Raw genomic sequence first — 21,509 nt, 5'->3', positions numbered from 1 at the left:
TGGTTGTCAGAATCAAGTATTTGTTCATATTACTATTCTATGCCTGAATTCATACAATACCTAGCTAGAAGTAGCCAATCACAGCCTAGCCTATCAAATTGGTGAAAATTTTATTTCTTTATTTCTTTGTTTGTTTACTTACTGCCTTTACTATTTTGACACACAACTAAAGGCAGGAAGCTAACATACATAATACTCCCTTTTCTTCCTATTTTACCCACAACAATTACCCCTGTATGGTAGGCTGAGCTGGGAGTGACTGGCCCAAAGTCACACAGTTGGCTTTCATGTTAAAGGAGGCCTAGATCTTACTGTCTCCTGGTTTCTAGACCAGCACTTTAACCACTGCACCAAATTGCCTCTTCATGTGGATTAATGCCACCCATGTTGTTAGTATATGGTACAATGTGTCATGAAAATCCAGACAATTTGGCTAATTGAGTAAAGCACAATTCAGTTAATCATGGGTAAACATATGGCACAAATATAGTTCATCTGCGCTGCCATGTGTGGTGGAGGGTTGGCATAACAGCTGTTATAGCTTGGGTATGTATACCACTGGCATGTTAAGCAGCCTATACGTATGTAGGCTTTGGCTGCAAAAACTGTGATTTGCAAGGAGCAGGGAATCTAAGAATAAACAGTTGATTAGACTCATAGCTCACCAGAAGAAAAGATTATTGACTTCTTTATCTTTCCAGACCTCATTGCTTTCCTTTCTGTCTATGACTTTGCTTGATACAACCAAAAGGAAAGGCAACTAGAGCTTCCTTTCTCTTCTAGGAATCCTGGTCATAATCGTTGGTTTTTCTTCCATGGGAAATCAGATATTTGTAAGCAAGATCATGGGGGGGGGGGAGGGAAGCCTTTTGCTTTTGTCTTCCTCATGCAGTTCAAGACTATAAGATTATAAAGGAGGAACGAAAGAGGAATACCACTGGTATTGCAGGAATGAACACATAACTGTGGTTTCCATATTAGTAATGGATGGGGTCCTTCAGGCTGAAATAGTTAAGTAGCAAATTGGCTAGTTCCCATTCAAAGGGCATTTATATTACAATAAACTGGATTTTGAGGTAAGTATTCCCATTTTTTCTGTTTTTTTTAATTGTATTGTATATTGCCTTGTATGTCTATTTATGTATGTCAGTATGTTTATCTCCAGATCAGGTATCATTGTGTGATTTAGCCTCTTGGGAGTGAGAAATGGCTCTTTTGCCATCTCTCATTGGCAAATTACCATTGTCTCTTCTACTATGCAAACAGGTCCTTTCCACTCTGGCCCAGGTAGTACCTACCTATATATATCTTGCTTTACACAGGAACGGTTCATGGTAAGCAAACACTGGTACACTTCATGCATCTTCAAAGTTAAAGGCTAATGCCTAGAAGAATATTAGAATTCATTGATTTCCCTTCATTCTAAAGCATAACAAGTAATTCCCAATTACAGTATTTACTAAATCTGAAGAAATCAAAAGACATGCAGAGGAGCAGTTATGGCTAAGTTGATGTCATTAGCATTTCTTTCCCCCCATTAAAAGTTCAAAATATTTAAATGCATTTTCAAGGTTCCTCATATGAAAGAGAAATAGTAACTATTAACCTTTGCTGCAGAGGAGGCTATGAATAAAGGCAGGGTGAGGGGAGGAATTCTTCCCAATGCCAAAGGTGCAGTCTTTAATGACTTTAGGCCAGTCACTATCTCTCAGGGCAATTTCACAGGCTGTTGTGAGGAGACCACTGTATTATTTTGGGCTCACTAAGGTGGACATACAATTGTGGGAGAGAACATATTATAGACTCCCGCCTCCCAAAAAAAACTTGTAAAGGGTATTCATCTTATTTCAGATATACCCATAGAATCCCAATGCTTCCTTTTAAAAACTGCTGACGCACACACACAGAGACATTGTTGCTTCAAAATAATTTCACCAGAATTGAATTCGAAAGATCAGCCTGTCTAATCTGACTCCCTTAAAAAAAATTACATGGAAGGATTGATTATGCTATCATTTCCAGACAGCAAAACCTTGCGATCTGCAGCAGTTTGGGTTAAAATGTCTCTGGAGGACACCAAGTTAAAGAAGAGAGGGGAGGTTTCTCTTAAAGCAAATAACCCAGCCACGCAGGTGCTCCGACTAGCTTTTTGTAGGCTGTGCGGACTTAACACAGGTGAGAGATTCCCGGTTTTCTCCTGCTTTGAATAGGCTTGCAGGAAAGGATGGCGAAGTCGCATGGTCTGTTCATGTGGGGGGGGGGGGGACCCGATTCTTTTTCAATCAAACCCACGCTTACCTGTTCCCGCAAGATTGGCAAGCCCTGGAAAACGCCGGTTATATCGCCCCACCTTGGGGTGGGACCGGAGCGCCGAGGACAGATGCTCTCTTGTCCCTCCGCCTCTCCGCGGGAAGATAGCGCCGTCCCTGTTCCCGAACCGCTCCCTTTCTCTTCTGAGGGGGAGTCGAGGTAGTTCGGAAAGGCGAAAGACCTCTTCCCCCCTTCGTATTTGATACCGATCGGAGGGAGAGGTGCCCGATCGATCCTTTTTCAAGGAGGACCGGGCGCTCCCCGCTTCGAGCGGCTCTTCTGCCCTGAAAGGAACGGGGTTTGCATTGCTTCGCCGGGTTCGAAATCTGGGGAGAAACCGATGATCTAGCGCTCCACCACCGCCCCTCTCCCACTTCTTTTGATATTATCGGGGTGGGGATCCGGCTCACGGATCGCGAACTGTATAGAATAGAATGGGCGGAGGTGGGGGATCTATTTACCCACGCCTGCCACCTCCTCCTCCTCCCGTCTCAAGTAGGGAGAGGAGGAGCGGAGGATAGCGGAGACAAGACCTTTTGTTGCTTGCAAGGGAAAAAAGGGGAGGGGAAAGAATGAGGATTGTGTTCTTGCGACCCCCCCCCTCTTTCTCCCCCCTCCCTCTCATGCAACGAAAAGCGCAAACCCGTTCGCGTGCCAAGAGCCTGCATTGAGCAAGAGACGCCCCCTCCCACCTCCGTCGCAGGCGGGTGGGCGTGGCAGGGAGAAGGCCGCCACTGTACACGGTACGCTATTCCAGAGGCAGCGTTCCGATTTCGAAAGAGGGCGGGGCGGAGCGACACGTGACCCGGAGCGATGTCCCGGAGATATGAATGGCTTTCAGAGGGTTCAGACTCAGACGACTGAGTGTTGTCAAGATGGCGGCGGCGTTTAGCAACCGCGGTGGCAGCGGCGGCGGCGGCAGTGGGATTCTGGCGGCTGGACTCTTTCGCAATCACGTGGCCATCGTGACGGGCGGGGGCACGGGCATCGGCAAGGCTATCGCTGCTGAGTTGCTGCATCTTGGTGGGCAACGGATCTCTGAAGAGAGAAAGTCTAACTGGGAGCAGGCTGATTTCTCCTCCCCTGGGGGAATGGGAGAGGTGGTCGAAGCTATCTATGCCTTGCTAAGTTAGAGACTCTCCTGCGAGTCCTTCCTCCATGTTATTGATTGTAGCTTTAGGACTTGGACAAGAGTGACAGGATGTGTATGGAGATTCTCAGTCATCCAGGGGTCATGGTTGTCCCAAAGGTGCTTTCTTTCAAAAGGCAACTGGACTTTCTTGATTTTTTTTTTGGGGGGGGGGGAGACATTACACTTCTCCTCCAAGAAGATTCTTCAGCTCTGACTGGATGGTGGGGAATTTCATGAGAAGCCAAATGTCTTCAAAGAAAAACCAGAAAGTCCAGTGGCCTCTTGAAAAAGCACCTTTGGGGCAAGAATGACAGGAGAGGATGCAGGTTCTCTCTCTTTAGAAGTTTGGTGACTGGGACTGCTTTTCATAATAAGTTGTTACTTGCTATGAAGTTACTAGAGAAGGCCCAGGGATTTTCCTGGAAGAAAGGAAACGGGCTAGGGGGAAGAAAAAGTTGGATTTTCTTCAGATTGTTTGGTTGTCGGATCCCAATAACTAGTGTTGTCACTGGATAATGGGGCATACAGTCAAAAGCTTTGGGAAGCCCTGATATTTATCCCACCATCTTTTGTCCCTTTCTATATGTTGTGTCTGTGCCTATTTTGTTGACTATCAAGAGGAATCCTTTTGAAGACATCTCAGAATAAGAGAGAGAGAAAAGAGTATCAGTAGGAAATTTAATTTAATGAGAACTTAATCGTGTATGAATGATGACTAAAGGAAATACTGTAGACGATAAAGAAAATCCAAGAAAACATCTTGTGTAATGCCTTAGGATTCTGCTTGTCTTCTTTCCTCTTTCTATTTGCTCAATCTATAAAACATTAAACAAGTTTAGGTTTCCAATTGTGTTATCTGATGTTGTAAAGTGACAGTTTTATCAAAAGCTGGCATTCTGTTTAATTTCTGTAAAATAAGTGTCATTTTTATTTATAAAGTGTGTGGACTTCTCAAATATACTCCTTTTGCTGTGTGAACTGGATCGGTGATTTAATTGGAGTTTGGCTTTATGATAAGCACTACTTGCGCAATATTCAAACTACTGACAGATAGATTAAAATAAAGCTCAAGTGTGCTTATCCTTCTGCTTAATTGCTATTGGCAGGTTTTTTCTGCACATCTAGCTCAACCTGGGGGAGGAATGCTTTTCTGGAAGCTGTGACTGACCTTTAGTCAATTATCTGTAAGATTATGGGAACTAAGCAGTGTAATTTGTCAGATTCCGGGAGCAGATTTGAAGTGTTCATATTTTTCAGGAAAACAATAAAGTAAAAAATTAATGCATAGGTGCTTATATTCCTCTTCCTCTTTAAGAAGAAAGTAGGCTATACACTGCAGTGTCCTGCTATAATTATGTAAAAATCATTTTTTTAATTAAACTCTTCTTTTATTAAATCAAAAACTGGTCCCCAACTCTGTGGTGCTTTCATTGCTTGTGCTTCTGCTGCTTCATATCTTCTATGATTACATAGAACTTAACAACAGTTCATTTAGCGACCGTTAAAAGTTGCAACAGCATTGAATAAAATGGCTTCTGATCATTTTTCAGTTACAATCTTTGCAGCATCCCCATGGTCACAAGATCAAAATTCAGATGCTTGGCAACTGGCTCATATTTGTGACCTGCCTAGTAAAGTCATTGGGGAAGCCAGATTTACTTAACAACCAGGTTACTAACTTAATAACTGCAGTGATTCATTTAACCAGTGTTGCAAGAAAGGTTGTAAAATGGGGCAAAATTCACTTAACAAATGTCTCAGTTAACAACAGAAATGTTGGGCTCAATTGTGGTCGTAAGTCGAGGACCACCTATACTTAGTTCTTGAAGTTGAACTATGGCTCAAATTAATGTTTCATTATCTGGACCTGTGGATTTTTTTTTCTTTCCACTAGAATTCCTGTAAGATCTTCTCACTCTTTATTGAAGTGCTGATATAAACATCTTTGAACATATTCACCTATAAAATCTATACTTGGTCCTCTTATTCATGGATACTTTTTCTGAGACCTTATTCATGTGAACAATAAATAAATTAACTGAAAAAGCAGATTGTGACCTCTAAAGCCTGGTTGGCTATATTAAGCTACAATGTGTGGTTAATGGGAATGCAAATGTGACATCTCCCCCTTGATGTGCTTGATATCATCTGATTTAGGAATAGCTGTGATTTTAATTAGTGTTAATAACTAGTCTTTTAAAATAAATAATTATTGTGTCAAATTCCAGCTAGTGCTAACTGGGTATAATGATTTGAATGGTATGACCATAGCAAAACATTGACAAAGAACTGGATACTGGATAGAAGTGGGGATAATGATAGGTGATCTGTTAATTTTGTTGTGCAAAAAACTTCTGAAAATTAAACTATTGGATAATTGGCACTGAGTTGCAATGCATGTGATTTCCAGCTTGAAAATCACTGGGTTATACTTAATATCATATGAACACTGTTTAAACTCTAATGCTGATATTATTTGAGAAATATCCATGGGTTATACTAGGAATTTGCAATTTGTGTTGCTTGGATTTCAATTCAAGGACATGATAAAACTACAAAGTCATTTTTATTGAAGATTGTATGTGTTTTGGTGGAATGAAATGTGTGGAAATATATTAAAGAATATCAAAGAAGCTGAGTTAACACACTGCAATAAACTCAAAATTCAAATTAGTTGGTTTTGGCTTAAAGTAGGCATTATGGACCAGTTCAACAATGGATTTCAATAATCAGTCCATTGAAGTTGTGGGTTTCCCATCTCTGGAAGTTTTTAAGAAGAATCCGGACAGCTAGTTTTGAGGATGGTTTAATTAGTTTTCCAGCACATTTCAGAAAATAGAACCAGATGATTTTTATAGATCTCTCCAATTCCTCAATTCGGTGATTTCTGTGATTCTGTAACTATAAAATGTGGTACTGTTTGCAGTTTTTACTATATAACCTAGGATTTGCAGCATGCTTTTGAAATGATTAGTATTAAATTATTAATGTAACATTAAAACATGGGGATTTTCTCTCCTTTCTCAAGAAACTTATTTATTTATCAAATTTGTATAGCTGCCCATTTCACAAAATGCAATTCATGGGGGGTGGTGTTAATTTTGGACTGCTTCTTGCTTTGACTTGTATAGTTTCCAGTGGTTTGTTTGCGATGCTCTTAAGAACTAGCCCTAATACCAAGAAGAGAATGCATGCTGTTCATAAACTAAATATCAGATTAGAATAAGCACAATTTTCATGTAACATTAAAACATGGGGATTTTCTCTCCTTTCTCAAGAAACTTATTTATTTATCAAATTTGTATAGCTGCCCATTTCACAAAATGCAATTCATTGGGGGGGGGGTTAATTTTGGACTGCTTCTTGCTTTGACTTGTATAGTTTCCAGTGGTTTGTTTGCGATGCTCTAAGAACTAGCCCTAATACCAAGAAGAGAATGCATGATGTTCATAAACTAAATATCTGATTAGAATAAGCACAATTTTCATGTTTTCTTTCTTTGTAGATTTACAAGTAGCAGTAATCGCTTGATAGGCCTGAAAGTGATACTGAAGGGATAATGAGCCCAGATTTAATACTTCAGCAAGAGATCTGATTTAATCTTTGTACAACTTGTACTAATGTTAAAATGCCTCTCATTTTGTTTTGCAGGTAGTAATGTAGTGATTGCCTCTCGTAAATTTGACAGATTAAGGGCTGCAGCGACAGAGTTAACTGCTGAAATTCCCTCCACCAGTTCTGTCCAGGTGACACCCATACAATGCAACATTCGCAAAGAAGAGGAGGTAAAAATGCAATAGTCTTCCATATTTGATTAGTGTATTGTTCACTGGGTTATTCTTTTTATTACAGTGGAAAAAAAGGTATTTTCATCTCAATATTGGAAGATTAAACCACAAAAAAGTAATCTAAATACTAGTTCCTTTGCTGGAAACAGCAAATGTTGCTGTTTCCAGTTGTTTTTATGTCAGTTAGGAGACAGTCAGCTATATTATACAATTTTAAATAATTGTAATTTTAAATGTAGGAGGAGGCATTCAGTGCTTTGTAAACTCTTAAGATAGCGTACAGTTCTATGTGCTTTGTTGGTAACATCCATCTTTAACAATTTGGAAGATATCAAAGACATCATTTTGAGGATCCTTGCTTTGGGTGATGTTCCATTTATTGGGATGGAAATGGAATTATAATTTGACAATTGCTTTGATTTTAGAAAAGGAAAAAACATTTTGGTTCAATGCTATAATATTTTATAGCATTTGTACTGCTGGTACAGGTAGTCCTTCTCTTATAACAATGCATTTAGTGACCATTCAAAGTTAAAACAGCACTGAAAAAAGTGAGTTATGATTGTTTTTCACACTTATGATTATTGTAGCATCCTCGTGGTCACATGATAAAAATTTAGACCCTTGGCAACTGACTCATATTTATGATGGCTGTGCCCAGTCGTGTTTTTAACTTTTTTAACTTTTCTAACCTTCTGGCAAGCAAAGTCAGTGGGGAAGCCAGATTACCAACCCTGTTACTAACTTAACAATTGGAATTCACTTTAAAACTGTAGCAAGAATGGTTGTAAAATGCGGCAAAACTCACTTAACAACTGTCTCACTTAGCAACAGAAATGTTGGGCTCAATTGTGGTTGTAAGTCAAGGACTACCTGTATATGCAAGCAATATTGAATTATATGAGTAAGTAATCTTCATCTCCAACCATAGCCTGAACTTCCTGTCTAGTGGATGACAGGATTGTTAAATAAACAAATTTAATATTAGGCTGAAAATGACAATAAGGTAATTGATTCTAATTTAGGCCAAATTATATCCTAAAGAATCAAACAGAAAGTGAGCTATCAAATGTACAAAACCCCAAACCAGAATCTATTGAGTCAAGAATCAATTCCAGCAAAGAAAGATATGTTAAAACTAGTTTTTTAAATGATAGTTTATATATACCATATACCATATTATAACACATTTTGCTCTGTGTAGTTTATTGATAATAATAGTTAATGTTATATATAGAATGAAGAAAAAAGATGTATGAAATAATATAATTGCACACATATATAAAATTATAGTTATAAAAGACTTATTTGTACAGATAAAAGAATCATAACAGATATGTAAAAGAAGTGTGATGTGTTGCAAAGATGTGAAGTTTGTATAAACAAAATAAAAAGTTTAAAAAAATAACTAAAAATAAATAAAAAAGATAATAGTTAAACAAATTATGGCTTAGCATAATATCAGAATTCAGTTTTATGTAGGATTGTCCAATACTTTCATGCTTAGTTTAACTGTGATTTTCTAAATTAGTGCAGTCTCCTAGGTTGTATGCTATGATTTAAAGATCACAGATATTTACATAGCATGCTAACTCAAATTACTGTTTTCAAGAACAAGGGGCACAAAACCTGGGAGAGTAGTACCCTATTTCTCCAAAAATAAGATCTCACCAGATAATAAGCCCAATCGGGCTTTTGAGCACATGCGCTAAAATAAGCCCTCCCTGAAAATATTGCAACACAGCAGCCGCCACAAGGTGACCACAATCGCCTGCTCCTGAATCTCAAAAATAATAAGACCTCCCCGAAAATAAGGCCAAATTTGGGGAGGGGGTCAAAAGAAAATAAGGCCCTGTCTTATTTTCGGGGAAACACTGTACATTACAAGTTGAATACACTTGAATCAGAAAAAATTGGCATGTGTTTCCCTTCGGTGACAGAATAAGAAAACTCTTCTTCCTGAAGATGTAGCTACAAAGATGTCTCCCTCAAGGAACTAAGATAACATTATCACTCTAAAAGTGATCAATGCCCCCCTTTTAAAATTCTTTTTTATACAGCTTAAAATCTTTATTTTTTATATGTCTACATCTGTCAGCAGCTTTGTTTCTCCGAGAAATCTGTTACAGCAGATTCAAATAAACCACCTAGGGGAAAACTTGTTGAATGCTGAGATTTAATCTCTACCCACTAGGGCATCCTTGCCTTCTAATAAAGCTTTCCCATCATTGTGCTATAAATAATTCTGCTTGTTTGGCACACAGCTTCCAAGTACAGCACTGTTGCCAGCTTTCCTTTGTTAAGAGGACACCATTACAAGCTGTGCCTTTTAGTGCAGTATTTCCACATCCAGTACATTGCTACATATATAAATTGTTGTAGTCCAACTGTGACTGGGCTTGATCATCTTTCCCAGGAAAGGAAACATCATGTTACCAGATGTGATGTGGAAACATAATTTGCTTTGTACAGGCTTCTTCTGAAATATGCAACTGAAATGACAGGACCGATGGTTATTAAACCACTGCCATTGGATTCCTTTCAAATAGTTGCTGAAATCATAGACCTCTTGATCAACTTTCTGTTATTAGCAGATACAGTGGAAACAGATTTTTCAGGACTATGATATATGATAAGAACTTTTGACTATAATTTTTATTATTTGTCTGTTTGTTTTCTGCCCTTTTTTTTACAAATGGCAGGGCATATCCAGCATATCTTCCTCCTATTGTACCCACAATAACAATCATGTCAGGTGGTTTAGGCTGAGAAAGAGTGACTATAACATTATATAACAGCTATATAACATAATAACTACAATATGTGAGTTTCATAAGTAATAATACTCTCATTTTCTTCTTTATAAATTATGTTTAAGAGAAAACTCTCAATAACCTTGTACAAATTCTTCTGTAACCCTACTGTAGCCAACTCAAAACAGAAATTTTGTCATTGGGATGAAATCTTGGGTTGTTGTGGAATTCCCTTGTTATAGAATATTCTAGGTTATATTTTTAACTGCCATATCATGATTTCTAACAGTACTCAAAACTATTTTGTAGAAAGGATTTTCTATTAAAGAAACACCACACTTATGTACGTTTATTGACAAATACTATGTTCGATTTTAGCCAAAAGGCCAAGTAGTGATTTAATGCTGTACAAAAATCTGCAAATGGAACATCAATCTTATCACTCCGCTTTATTTTCCCTTGTAGGTAGAGGCACTGGTGAAAGCAACATTAGATCTTCATGGTAGGATAGATTTTTTGGTCAACAATGGAGGAGGGCAGTTTTTTAGCCCATCTGAACTAATAAGTGCAAAAGGCTGGCATGCTGTTATTGAAACCAACCTGACTGGAACTTTCTATTGCTGTAAAGCAGGTGATTGCTTACTATAACTTGAAGTTTTGTTCATAAAGCAATTTGAATCACGATTACTTTGCATTTCTCATTTTTATGCCTTAACATTTTTTATATTTAGCTTAAATATTCACAGTTATGGTTTATTGTGACATATGAATCTCTCCTGCAGATGAATAAGAGATTTATCCATAAGTCTGCCAGGAAACAAATATTTGCTGGTCACATTCTTGTTAGCTGCTATATATTTGGCTGTTGCAACGTAATTATGGTTGAAGGAATGGTTGAAACTGAGGTATAATGATAAACCTAACTATGTAGTGCTTAGCATGTTTTGCCAGTTATGTTAGGTTAAATTATAACACAACAGTTATTCAGACTGCATCTCTGACAGAGAATGGTTGGTTTTAATTATAAGTCAAAGAAGACATTTAATAAGAATTTGAACTCCTTTGATGACTAGATCAGAAATACTAAAATCTATTCCCTAGTTTGTGTCAGCCCTCGTGCTGACATTCGCGGGGGAGCGACTTTTCCATGGTGCCGCTACCTCCCGACCTCAGCGAGGGCTTTTACACCGCCATCGCCAACACCGCCAATGCCACTCCTGCTTGGCCATGCTTACACGCTGCCGATGCTACCGCTCTGTTTATTTGGCCATTCTATGGATCAGCACTCTCACATTGCCTCCTTCGGATCCACCATGATCATCTTGGTGTCATTCTTTATAGCAGGGGTGTGAAACTTGCAGTGTCACATTGTCATCATGTGATGTATTGTGACTTCCCCCCCCTCCACTAAAATGAGGTGGGCGTGGTGTATTAGGCATCTGGCTTGTGGACCATGAGTTTGACACCTCTGTTTTATAGTGTCCAGCCAACAGGCACTAGGGTGGGGGTTAACTCAAACAGGCTGCATTCTGTACACATTCTGAAAATGTAAATAAATATATCACAATATTAATTAATGCTTTTTTTCTTGTTTCCATATAGTGTATAATGCTTGGATGCGGGATCATGGGGGTGCCATTGTCAATATTGTGGCTAACATGTGGAAAGGGATGCCTGGTTTATCGTAAGCTATTATTAATATCCAAATGCATGCCTATTATCACTTAAGTCTAAGTAGATGTATTTATTTTAATTTATGTATCAAATTCATTTGCCTCCTATTTTGTGGTTCAGGCATTTCTGATCAGAAACACATTTATAGACACAGAGACACTTCCCTACTTCCTGCAATATTGTTTTGCAGCTTGAAATGAATAGGCAGGGAAGGTTGAAGCCCCTGTTCCCTAGCTGGCTCCCTTTTTTCAGTATTGTATTGTATCCTACCTAATTTTTTTAATGGCCTTGTTTTTGCAAAGCCCAGTGACTGTATAGATTTGCAGAATAGAAAGTTTTGAAGAAATCTGCTACATTGGTGGATTAGGAAGAACACAAATAGCTAGGCCAAAAATTCTGGAAGGCCATGTGCACCTTAGAGGTTGGAGATTGCCAAATCTGGACTTTAGAGATTAAGTCAGGAGTTGGTAGTCTTCAGACCCTGAGAGACATGTTAACTCGAGAACTTTTGGTGTGTTCTAAGAGTATCAACATTGTCTGGAACAATGGCTAGTTCTAAATCCATTGCTTCTTGATAAATTTCCACAGCTATCATAGGAATCTTTGAGAATTGAGGACTTTTGCCTATATTTATGATCCTCAAACTTGGATCCCACAAATAGTTCACAGCAATTGCTTGCAAAAACATGGTTTGTTAAGGAATATTCACTCATGAAGAAATAGTGTTAATTGACTTATGTATTTGACTTAATATGATCACAATTGAGCCCAAAATTTCTATTGTTAAGCAAGATAATTGTTAAGTGAATTTTGCCTCATTTTACAACTTTTCTTGCCACAGTTGTTATTGAATTATTTCAGTGGTTAAGTTAGTAACACAGTTAAGTGAATCTGGCTTCTCCATGGACTTTGCTTGTCAGAAGATCACAAAACATGATCACATGACTCTGGAACACTGCAAAATATGAACCAGTTGCTAAGTGTATGAATTTTGATCATGTGACCATGGGGATGCTGCAATGGTCTTAAATGTGAAAAATAGTCATGTCACTTTTTTCAAGGCTGTTGTATCTTTGAATGGCCACTAAATGAATGGTTGCAAAACAAGGACTACCTGTATGCCAATGTACGATCATTGGAGCTAAATCATGCCCACAATGAAATCACATCATGAAGTAACATGATAGTTGAATCTGGCACATATTTCTTACCAGTTGAAATATTGTTTCTCTTTGCATAGACTTGTCTGCTGTGACTGTGTTAATTGAATTCTGATTATGAAATTATTGCAAGCTTCCTGATTGTAGAACATTAACATGTACACAGGTGCACACAGATATTTTTTGCCTGGGAAGAGTTTCATGTAATTACAAGTTGAAAGAGAGAGAACATTTTGTTGGCCTCTAAATTTGTCCTGTAATCAATCCTAGCTGTAAAATGAAATTATGCCTGATACCCCCTAAAATCTCAGAAATCTTAGAGATATTGGTATTTTGAAGATCCATAAAGGCAAATAAGCAATTTTACTCTAGCTGGGGATACAGATTGGGTGCTATTTGTAAAATCTGTGCTTATACACATAAATTAGACTGGAAAAACTAAAAGTTGGGATTTTCAACCATCCTGACTATGAGTGGAAATCAATAACTATTTCTGACAATTGTCCCGTGGCATCAAGATTAGATGAAATTACTGGGAGGAGGATAGCTTCTTGAACTCTAAACCCCAGTTAAGCTAGGAAAGTATAGTTATAGGCATTTCATAATCACAACATCTAATTTCAGAGTGGTCTAACTTAACCTGTGGAAAGAAATTAAGCCTGCCTCTTCTTTTGCTTCCTTTGCAGGCACAGTGGAGCAGCAAGAGCTGCTGTTGATAACCTGACCAAAAGCTTAGCCATTGAGTGGGCATGCAATGGAGTGAGGATTAACTCAGTTGCCCCGGTAGGTTATGAAATAAGTGATGTAAACAACAGACTGGAACCAAATGCTGATTCTAACCATCTTATTTGCCTAATTTAATATTGGATGGATGGATGAAGATAGGAGCTTTTTCATAGGTTAGGAGATTTTGCTCACAATACAGTATCTATTGAAACTGCTAAAATTTTTATATCTAGATGTTTAGCTATACCAAAGACCGAGAAGGGGATTAGAGGCTCTAATCTACATCCAATGGTGTTTTTTTGGGGGAAAGAATTTTCAATGAAGGCAAATATACATGTCCCAGGATAATATTGCAGGATCCAATCAGGGTCGGTCACCTGGACCAGAGGTTTTGTCTTCGGAGCTTTCAGACTCGTGCTGGAGCCATTCTTCATGGTCTCGGTGACCAACCCAGATTGAGGAAGAATGTTTACAGAAGTATTTTAATACTAGCACTGGGGATGAAATTGCTCTTCAGATGTCTCTACAAAACTTGTAGATATCTTTGTGTTAATTTATAAATTGTATGTATGTATATTAGTAATTAAATGTAATTACTACACTTACTACATTTATAAAAATAGAAACCCCAAGAGTTGTAAGTTAAATGTGGGATGTGTGGGAAGAAGGCAAGAGCTACCCCTTTGTTAACAAAATTGCATAAAGTCCATGAAGTCACCAAGAACGGAGCTTAAGTCGAATAGCACTTACCGTATTTTTCAGAGTATAAGACGCACCTTTTCCCCTCAAAAAAGAGACTGAAAATCTGGGTGCGTCTTATACACTGAATACAGCATTTTTTGCCTCCTGAAACCCCGCCCCCTTCACCAAAATGGTCGTGCATAGCTTGTTGGAGGCTTTCAGAGACCTCCTGGGGGCTAGGGAGAGCAGAAATGAGCAAAAAATGGGCCTTTTGCCCCCCTCAACCCCCAGTAACACTCTACAAGCCTCCTAAGGGCTATTCATGCCCCCACTTTTTTGGGGGGGAAAACGGGCCCATTTTTGGGAGGTTTGCAGAGTGCAAAAACCTTTTTTTTAAAATTTGCCTTTTCAAAACCTTGCTGCGTCTTATACTCTGGTGCGTCTTATTCTCCGAAAAATATGGTATCTTTCAAGGATATAATTCTTCCTTTCCAATGTACTTTGCTTATTGGTTTATAAATCCAGGTCATGTATTTTCAGTACTGATATTCAGAGTTAATAGTTTGTGAATATCAAAAGTGATTGGAGTTTTTATTGCTGTGAAAAACAATGAGAAAAGTTTAATGTTGAAGCCATCCTTTCTTTGCAGGGAATTATATTTTCAGAAACTGCTGTTGCCAACTATGTAGGTGGTGAAAATTTGTTTAAAAACAATATTAAGAAGATTCCTGCAAAGAGATTAGGACTTCCCGAAGAGGTATAGTATTATGTTGATTTAATTGCTATATTTTGAACTTCAAAGGAGGGCCATGATACTTCAAACTCTATACTTTGTGTGTGTATAGCCTTGCTGCCTTATTTGACATAACCTTTATTAATCTGAAACTCAGCAAACAGTTATTTATGTAATTTATTGAATTTTAATTTCATTATTTATTTAAGTTTGCAAGTTTACTTCTACTTCATTTATGAATATATTTTATATTTCATTTCAGTTTATGAATGGTGATGAAATGTCATCTCAAAAATCTGGAGCTCAAAAATGCTGTACATTGTAAATTTACAATTAAGACATTTTTCATTTTTTTTTTCATTTATTTGACATTTATAGGCCGCCCTTTTCCCTGAGGGGACTCAGGGCGGCTTACAGTTTGTAGGAAGGGAGTGCAAGACAAAACACAAAAAGAAAATGTGAAATATAATAAAATAAAACAATAAAACACAACATTCATTCAGCATTCGGGTGGGGCGAGATTAGGGTCTTATCCCCAGGCCTGACGGGATAGCCAGATCTTGAGGGCTGTGCGGAAGGTCTGGACGGTGGTGAGGGTACGAATCTCCATGGGGAGATCGTTCCAAAGCGTCGGAGCTGCTACTGAGAAGGCTCTCCTCCGCGTAGTCGCCAGTCGACACTGACTGGCGGATGGAATTCGGAGGAGGTCTACTCTATGCGATCTGATGGGACGAAGGGAGGTAATCGGCAGAAGGCGGTCTCTCAAATAGTCAGATCCACTACCATGGAGGGCTTTATGAATGGTAAGTAGCACCTTGAAGCGCACCCGGAGATCAACAGGTAGCCAGCGCAGCTCACGGAGGATCGGTGTTATGTGGGCGAACCGTGGTGCGCCCACGATCACTCGCGCGGCCGCATTCTGGACTAGCTGAAGTCGCCGGATGCTCTTCAAGGGCAGCCCCATGTAGAGCACATTGCAGTATTCCAGCCTAGAGATCACAAGGGCTCGAGTGACTGTTGTGAGGGCCTCCCGATTCAGGTAGGGCCGCAACTGGCGTACCAGGCGAACCTGGGCAAATGCCCCCCTGGTCACAGCTGACAAATGATGGTCAAAAGTCAGCTGTGGGTCCAGGAGGACTCCCAAGTTGCGGACCCTATCTGAGGGGTGTAAATTTTGACCCCCCCAGCCTGAGTGATGGAACACTGGCCAAATTGTTGGGAGGGAAGCACAACAGCCACTCGGTCTTGTCTGGGTTGAGTACCAGTTTGTTAGCTCTCATCCAGTTCTTAACAGCCTCAAGACCCCGGCTCATCACGTCCACCGCTTCATTGAGTTGGCACGGGGCGGACAGATACAACTGTGTGTCGTCCGTGTATTGATGGTATTTTATCCCGTGCCTCCGAATGATCTCGCCCAGCGGTTTCATGTATATGTTAAATAGTAGGGGGGATAAGACCAAGCCCTGCAGCACCCCATAAGTAAGGGGCCTCGGGGACGATCTCTGCCCCCCCACCAACACCGACTGCGACCTGTCCGAGAGGTAGGAGGAGAACCACTGCAAAACAGTGCCTCCCACTCCCACCTCCCGCAGTCGTCGCAGAAGGATACCATGGTCGATAGTATCGAAAGCCGCTGAGAGATCAAGGAGAACCAGGATGGATGCATGGCCTCCATCTCTGGCTCTCCAGAGATCATCGGTCAATGCGACCAAAGCGGTTTCTGTGCTGTAACTGGGCCTGAAGCCGGACTGGAAGGGGTCAAGGTAACTAGCTTCCTCCAAGGTACGCTGAAGCTGGAAGGCCACCACCTTCTCAACAACCTTCCCAACGAAGGGAAGGTTGGAGACTGGACGGTAGTTATTAAGAACGGCTGGATCCAAGGATGGTTTCTTCAGGAGGGGTCTCACCACCGCCGCTTTAAGTGCGGCGGGGAAGTGCCCCTCCCGAAGGGAGGCGGTAACGACCGCATGGATCCAGCCTCGTGTCACCTCACTGCTGTTGGCAACCAGCCAGGAGGGGCACGGGTCCAGTATACAGGTGGAGGCACTCACAGCTCGCATAGCCTTGTCCACATCCCCAGAGGCAACATCCTGAAACTCAACCCAGAGATGGTCTGCCAAGTTATCCCCCTGTGTCTCGGCTGGATCTGCAAGGGTGGAGTCCAAGTCCGACCGAAACCGAGCAACTTTGTCCGCCAAGAACTGGACATACTCCTCAGCCTTACCCTGTAAGGGGTCCCCTGCCTCCCTCCTATTTAGGAGGGAGCAGGTTATCCTAAACAGGGCGGCTGGGCGGGACTCGGCGGACGCAACCAAGGTGGCAATATGTGTTCTTTTAGTTGTCCTTAATGCCCTGATATATTCCTTGGTGCATGCTGTCAAAAGTGCTCGGTTCGATTCGGACCTATCGGACCTCCACAAGTGCTCTAGGCGTCTCCTCCGGCGCTTCATCTCCAAGGAGGCCTCCGGGATCCGCCGACCCGGAGGGGCCGTAGTGGCACAATCTGGTCAAGAGACTCTGATGCTGCCCAGTGCCAGGCAGCAACCAGAGTCTCCGCCGAACTGTGGGCGAGAGTATCAGGAATAACCCCAAGCTCCGTCTGGAACCTCAAGGGGTCCATAAGTCGCTTGGGGCGGAACCACCTGGTCGGTTCCTCCTCCCTACGGTGGGGGTTTGGCCTCTGGAAGTCTAGCCTCAGTAGGCAGTGGTCTGACCACGATAGGGGTATGATCTCATTACCCCTCAGACCAAGATCACAAGTCCACTGCTCCGAGAGGAATACGAGGTCGAGTATGTGACCCGCTGAGTGGGTTGGGCCTCGAATTACCTGGGTCAAGCCCATGGCTGTCATGGAGGCCATGAACTCCTGCGCTCCATCAGAGTGTTCACCGAGCGAAGGCAAATTGAAGTCCCCCAGAACCATGAGCCTAGGGAACTCAATTGCTAGCTCGGCTACTGACTCGAGGAGCGAGGGGAGGGCTGCTGCAACGCAGTTGGGAGGCAGGTACGTTAGCAGCAGACCCACTTGACCCTTGAGGTCCAACTTCACCAGTAGGGACTCACACCTGACAAGCTCCGGAGCAGGGATCCTACGAGGTGCTAAAGACTCCCGGACAACAATAGCCACACCGCCACCCCTTCCCTGGGCTCTCGGCTGATGAAGCACCTGAAATCCGTCTGGGCACATCTCTACGAGGGGGACTCCTCCCTCCGTGCCCAGCCATGTCTCAGTAATACATGCCAGGTCTGCCCTCTCATCTAAAATTAAGTCCCGGATGAGGGGAGCCTTGTGAACAACAGACCTGGCATTTAGCGACAGCAGCCTGAGACCAGGGTCCTGATTACTCGCACCATCTGACCTTGGAGTGGGACTCATAGGGCCGGAAGGAGGGATCTCTGTGATGTAGCGAGCCCTCCTTCCCCGGTAATGGCCAGCCCTAAAGTCCCCGCCATATCTGCCTCTCCCTGTTATGACCGCAATGCTCCGACCCTCTCCCGTGGCCGTAGTTCCCCCAACCACCCCGGTGACCCCCGCATACCCCGGCAGGTCCTCCGAATCAGTCATACCCAGGCACTCACTCAAACAGTCCTCACGCAGTAATTAAAAACACAAATTACAGCAATAATAATAGTAAAAGTGAGGTCATTCACACTATCACAGACAATCCCATGCACTCAACATACCAAATTAAAAATTGCGCAGGCTCACAAAGTCCGTACTAGGCTTATGTAAGTCCAAAGGTGTCTTCCGCCCTCTCCTAGGGGAGGGCCACACCTTGAGGGGGGCTCTTCTGAAGAGTTCAATATAGTCCAAGGAGGGGAGGGGCTGGGAGATAGAGTGAGTTCGAATGTCAACTGCAGCAGTGAGAGCCGGGAAGTTAACCATGATGGAAAAAGCCTGATGGGTGGGTTCATTCCAATAACCTCTCTTAGTGTCATTTCCAAGAATCGAAAGAGGGAGGAAAGAAAACTTGTCTCCGATGGAAGAGGAGGGGGGGGGGCGTTCCATTCAATGGTCGAGCCCAGCATTCTTAAGGGCCCCAACGCATCAGAAAGTCAAAATCCAAAGGTGGGCGATGTCTGTAACCAATAATGTTAGTGATGTTAATAGCCAGCAATGTCGGTGTCCTTCGGGGCTGGCAGCTCGGAGAATTGAAGTTTTACCGATCTGCTGCCAGCTCTAAGTCACAGGACGTCCGTATCGCTTCCCCACTCCCTCGACTCGGTCCCAGGGGCCAATTTCCCCTCTCACCAGCTCTCCTTTTGTTTTTTCAGTCTCCGCAGTCTCCGCAGGTTTTTTTTTTTTTTTTCCCGATTCAAGCTGCGATGTTAGGCGGCGTTAGGCGGCATCCACGGCCAGCAATGTCGGCGGCCAGCAATAAACGACGTCTCTCGGCGTCCGTGTCGCTTCCCAACTCCCTCGACTCGGTCCTAGGGGCCAATTTCCCCTCTCACCAGCTTTTCTTTTGGTTGTTCAGTCTCCGCCGTCTCCGCAGGTTTTTTTTCCGTTCAAGCCGCGATGTTAGGCGGCGTTAGGCGGCGTCCGCGGCCAGCAATGTCGGCGGCCAGTAATAATGACGTCTCTCGGCGTTTTTTTTCGGGGCTCGGCGTCTTTCCGGGCTGGTAGCCCGGAGAGGTCGAATTTTCCGATCCGCTGCCAGCTCCAGGACCGCAAGCCGTTCAGACAGCCTCACCTCCCTTGGGCCAGCTCCAAAATGCCAAATTCCTCCTCTCTACAAGATTTTGTTTCAGTACAGAAGCCGAGCGGCAAACCTGGCAGCCATCTTTCTCGCCCATGCGCAATCACGCAAGACATTATTGATTTATGTGTCCATATGTAGGTGAGGGGGGCCATACTAGTCTTGTTCTAGCACTTAATAATCCTCTTGGTGGCCCTGCCTGTGCTATAGTTATATAGTTATTTGTTTGTTTATTTGTTTATTGACTCTTTGGTTAATGTCTGTCTGTCTCTTATCTTGTCCAGAGGCAACTAATGTAATATTGAATAATTCTGTTTTCTTTTTTAGGTATCAGCTTTGGTGTCTTTTCTGCTTTCTCCAGGTGCTTCTTTTATAACTGGAGAAACTGTGAAGGTTGATGGTGGACAAAGCCTATATTATAGCTTCTGGAACATTCCAGGTAAAACAATGCTTTAAAAATAGTGGTAAAATAGTAATCTAATTGTTTTAGCAGAGGATGTCTGCTTTCCCTTTTTTCTGATGCTTTTGCCCTGGCATCAAAAACAAAGATATCTTTAGGACTTCTCCATCTTAATCAAATTTCACTTCACTTAGGAGATTGGTCCAGAAATCATCGTATTGCACTTTCCAGATTATGTGCTTTTTTCTGCTAAAATTGCTGACTCAAATGTTTTCACATTGCCTACTAAATGCTGACTTTGTCTATAAGGCTTCTATAAGCTTTAAACTCTCAGTTCATACAGAAAGGTGAGATATATTCAAATAATCATGCTACAAGATAGAATTTAATCATATGTTTACTTGAAAGAGTTGGAAGTTTAACAATGTTTACTTAAATCCAAATTTTATTCTCCATCTGTGTGATCACTAATTTGCTCCCTTAAAGCCAAGTTATTACTTTTTAATTTATTTTCTTTCCTGTCTAAACTCTGCTAATGAAAGGAATCTAAATTTACTTAGATTGGAATTGCAAGTGCTATAGGATCACAAGAGCTGTTTTCTCTTTGTATGATTGACTTGATTAAATTCATTCATTCATCCAATCATTCATTTCTGTAGCTGTCCACCTCTGTCAAATACTCTTCTCTAACATAAACCCTGGCATAGGTTATTGTGATGCTAGTTTGCTTCAAGAAATCTTACATAACTTTTCATTTACTTCCTTATGTTAATAATTATTTATTCTCCAGTGCACTGCTCGGAGAGTCCAATGCTGGGTTAACACAGCCTATCTGCCCTTGGACTGAGTGATGTTTTTAGTTGACCATGCCTCCCTTTCCCTCTGCATGCTCAGTTCGAAAACTCAGTCCGCCCGTTGGGACTGTTTTGCGAGAGCTCCAGTCTAAGGTCAGATAGGCTGGAAAGTTTCCCACTTTGGACCACGTTTGGATTTGAGGCGAAAAAGAGCGGGAGGCGGCTGCGCACGCACCCGCCACCATTTTGGATCGCTCCAGAGCGAGGCCGAGAAGAGGAGGACGCGCGGCTCGTGAGGAGAGCGGAGTTCTTTGAAGCCTCGCTTGTGGAAGCAGAAGGAAGAGCGAAGAGCCCAGGCAGCTCTAGCAGAGATACAGCCAGCCCTCAGCGACTGCAGAATACCGCAGGGAGGCTGGGGACTAGTCCGGGGAGCCAGCTAGTGTCCCCCTCCAGAGAAGAAGAAGCTAAGTCTCAGGAATCTGAGGGCGGTAGGAGGAAGGAATCTGACCAACAGGCGGCCCTTCCCTCCTGAAGAGTCTGCAAGCGTCATTTGAGCCTCCTCGGCCAGCGCGAGCCCATCCCAGCTCCAGCTATCTTCCAGGCCTCGTGGGTGACATGAAAATGGCAGAGGAATGCAGGGAGGCCTTAGGGGAACAGG

General features: G+C 42.0%; 2 protein-coding genes across 6 annotated transcripts in view; one reads left to right on the top strand and one right to left on the bottom strand.

Annotated features, from left to right (window-relative positions):
- Window positions 1-2,822, bottom strand: part of TMEM169 (transmembrane protein 169) — a 29,634-nt gene extending 26,812 nt beyond the window's left edge. For 2 of the 5 annotated variants that reach the window (XM_087712394.1, XM_087712414.1), the window contains exons 1-2: window positions 2,299-2,822; window positions 1,299-1,385 (exon numbers count right to left, since the gene is read on the bottom strand). The gene's annotated coding sequence lies outside the window, so the exon portion shown is untranslated. The remainder of the gene's footprint in view (window positions 1-1,298; window positions 1,386-2,298) is intronic. The other 3 variants (XM_087712405.1, XM_087712423.1, XM_087712399.1) reach the window with 2 other exon arrangements.
- Window positions 2,823-3,115: 293 nt separating this feature from the next.
- PECR (peroxisomal trans-2-enoyl-CoA reductase) overlaps window positions 3,116-21,509 on the top strand; it is a 28,101-nt gene continuing 9,707 nt past the window's right edge. The window contains exons 1-7 of the mRNA XM_014064258.2: window positions 3,116-3,333; window positions 7,094-7,227; window positions 10,449-10,614; window positions 11,586-11,667; window positions 13,504-13,600; window positions 14,874-14,981; window positions 19,985-20,096. Of these exons, the coding sequence (XP_013919733.2) occupies window positions 3,141-3,333; window positions 7,094-7,227; window positions 10,449-10,614; window positions 11,586-11,667; window positions 13,504-13,600; window positions 14,874-14,981; window positions 19,985-20,096 (892 nt within the window). The 5' untranslated portion in view covers window positions 3,116-3,140. The remainder of the gene's footprint in view (window positions 3,334-7,093; window positions 7,228-10,448; window positions 10,615-11,585; window positions 11,668-13,503; window positions 13,601-14,873; window positions 14,982-19,984; window positions 20,097-21,509) is intronic.

This window comes from Thamnophis sirtalis, unplaced genomic scaffold, assembly GCF_051295495.1.
Source record: "Thamnophis sirtalis isolate CommonGarterSnake01/CBP01778 unplaced genomic scaffold, rThaSir2_p1.2 scaffold_1, whole genome shotgun sequence".
Classification (NCBI taxonomy): domain Eukaryota; kingdom Metazoa; phylum Chordata; class Lepidosauria; order Squamata; family Natricidae; genus Thamnophis; species Thamnophis sirtalis.
The sequence above is the reverse complement of the archived record's forward strand: the minus strand, read 5'-3'. Positions and strand labels throughout refer to the sequence as shown.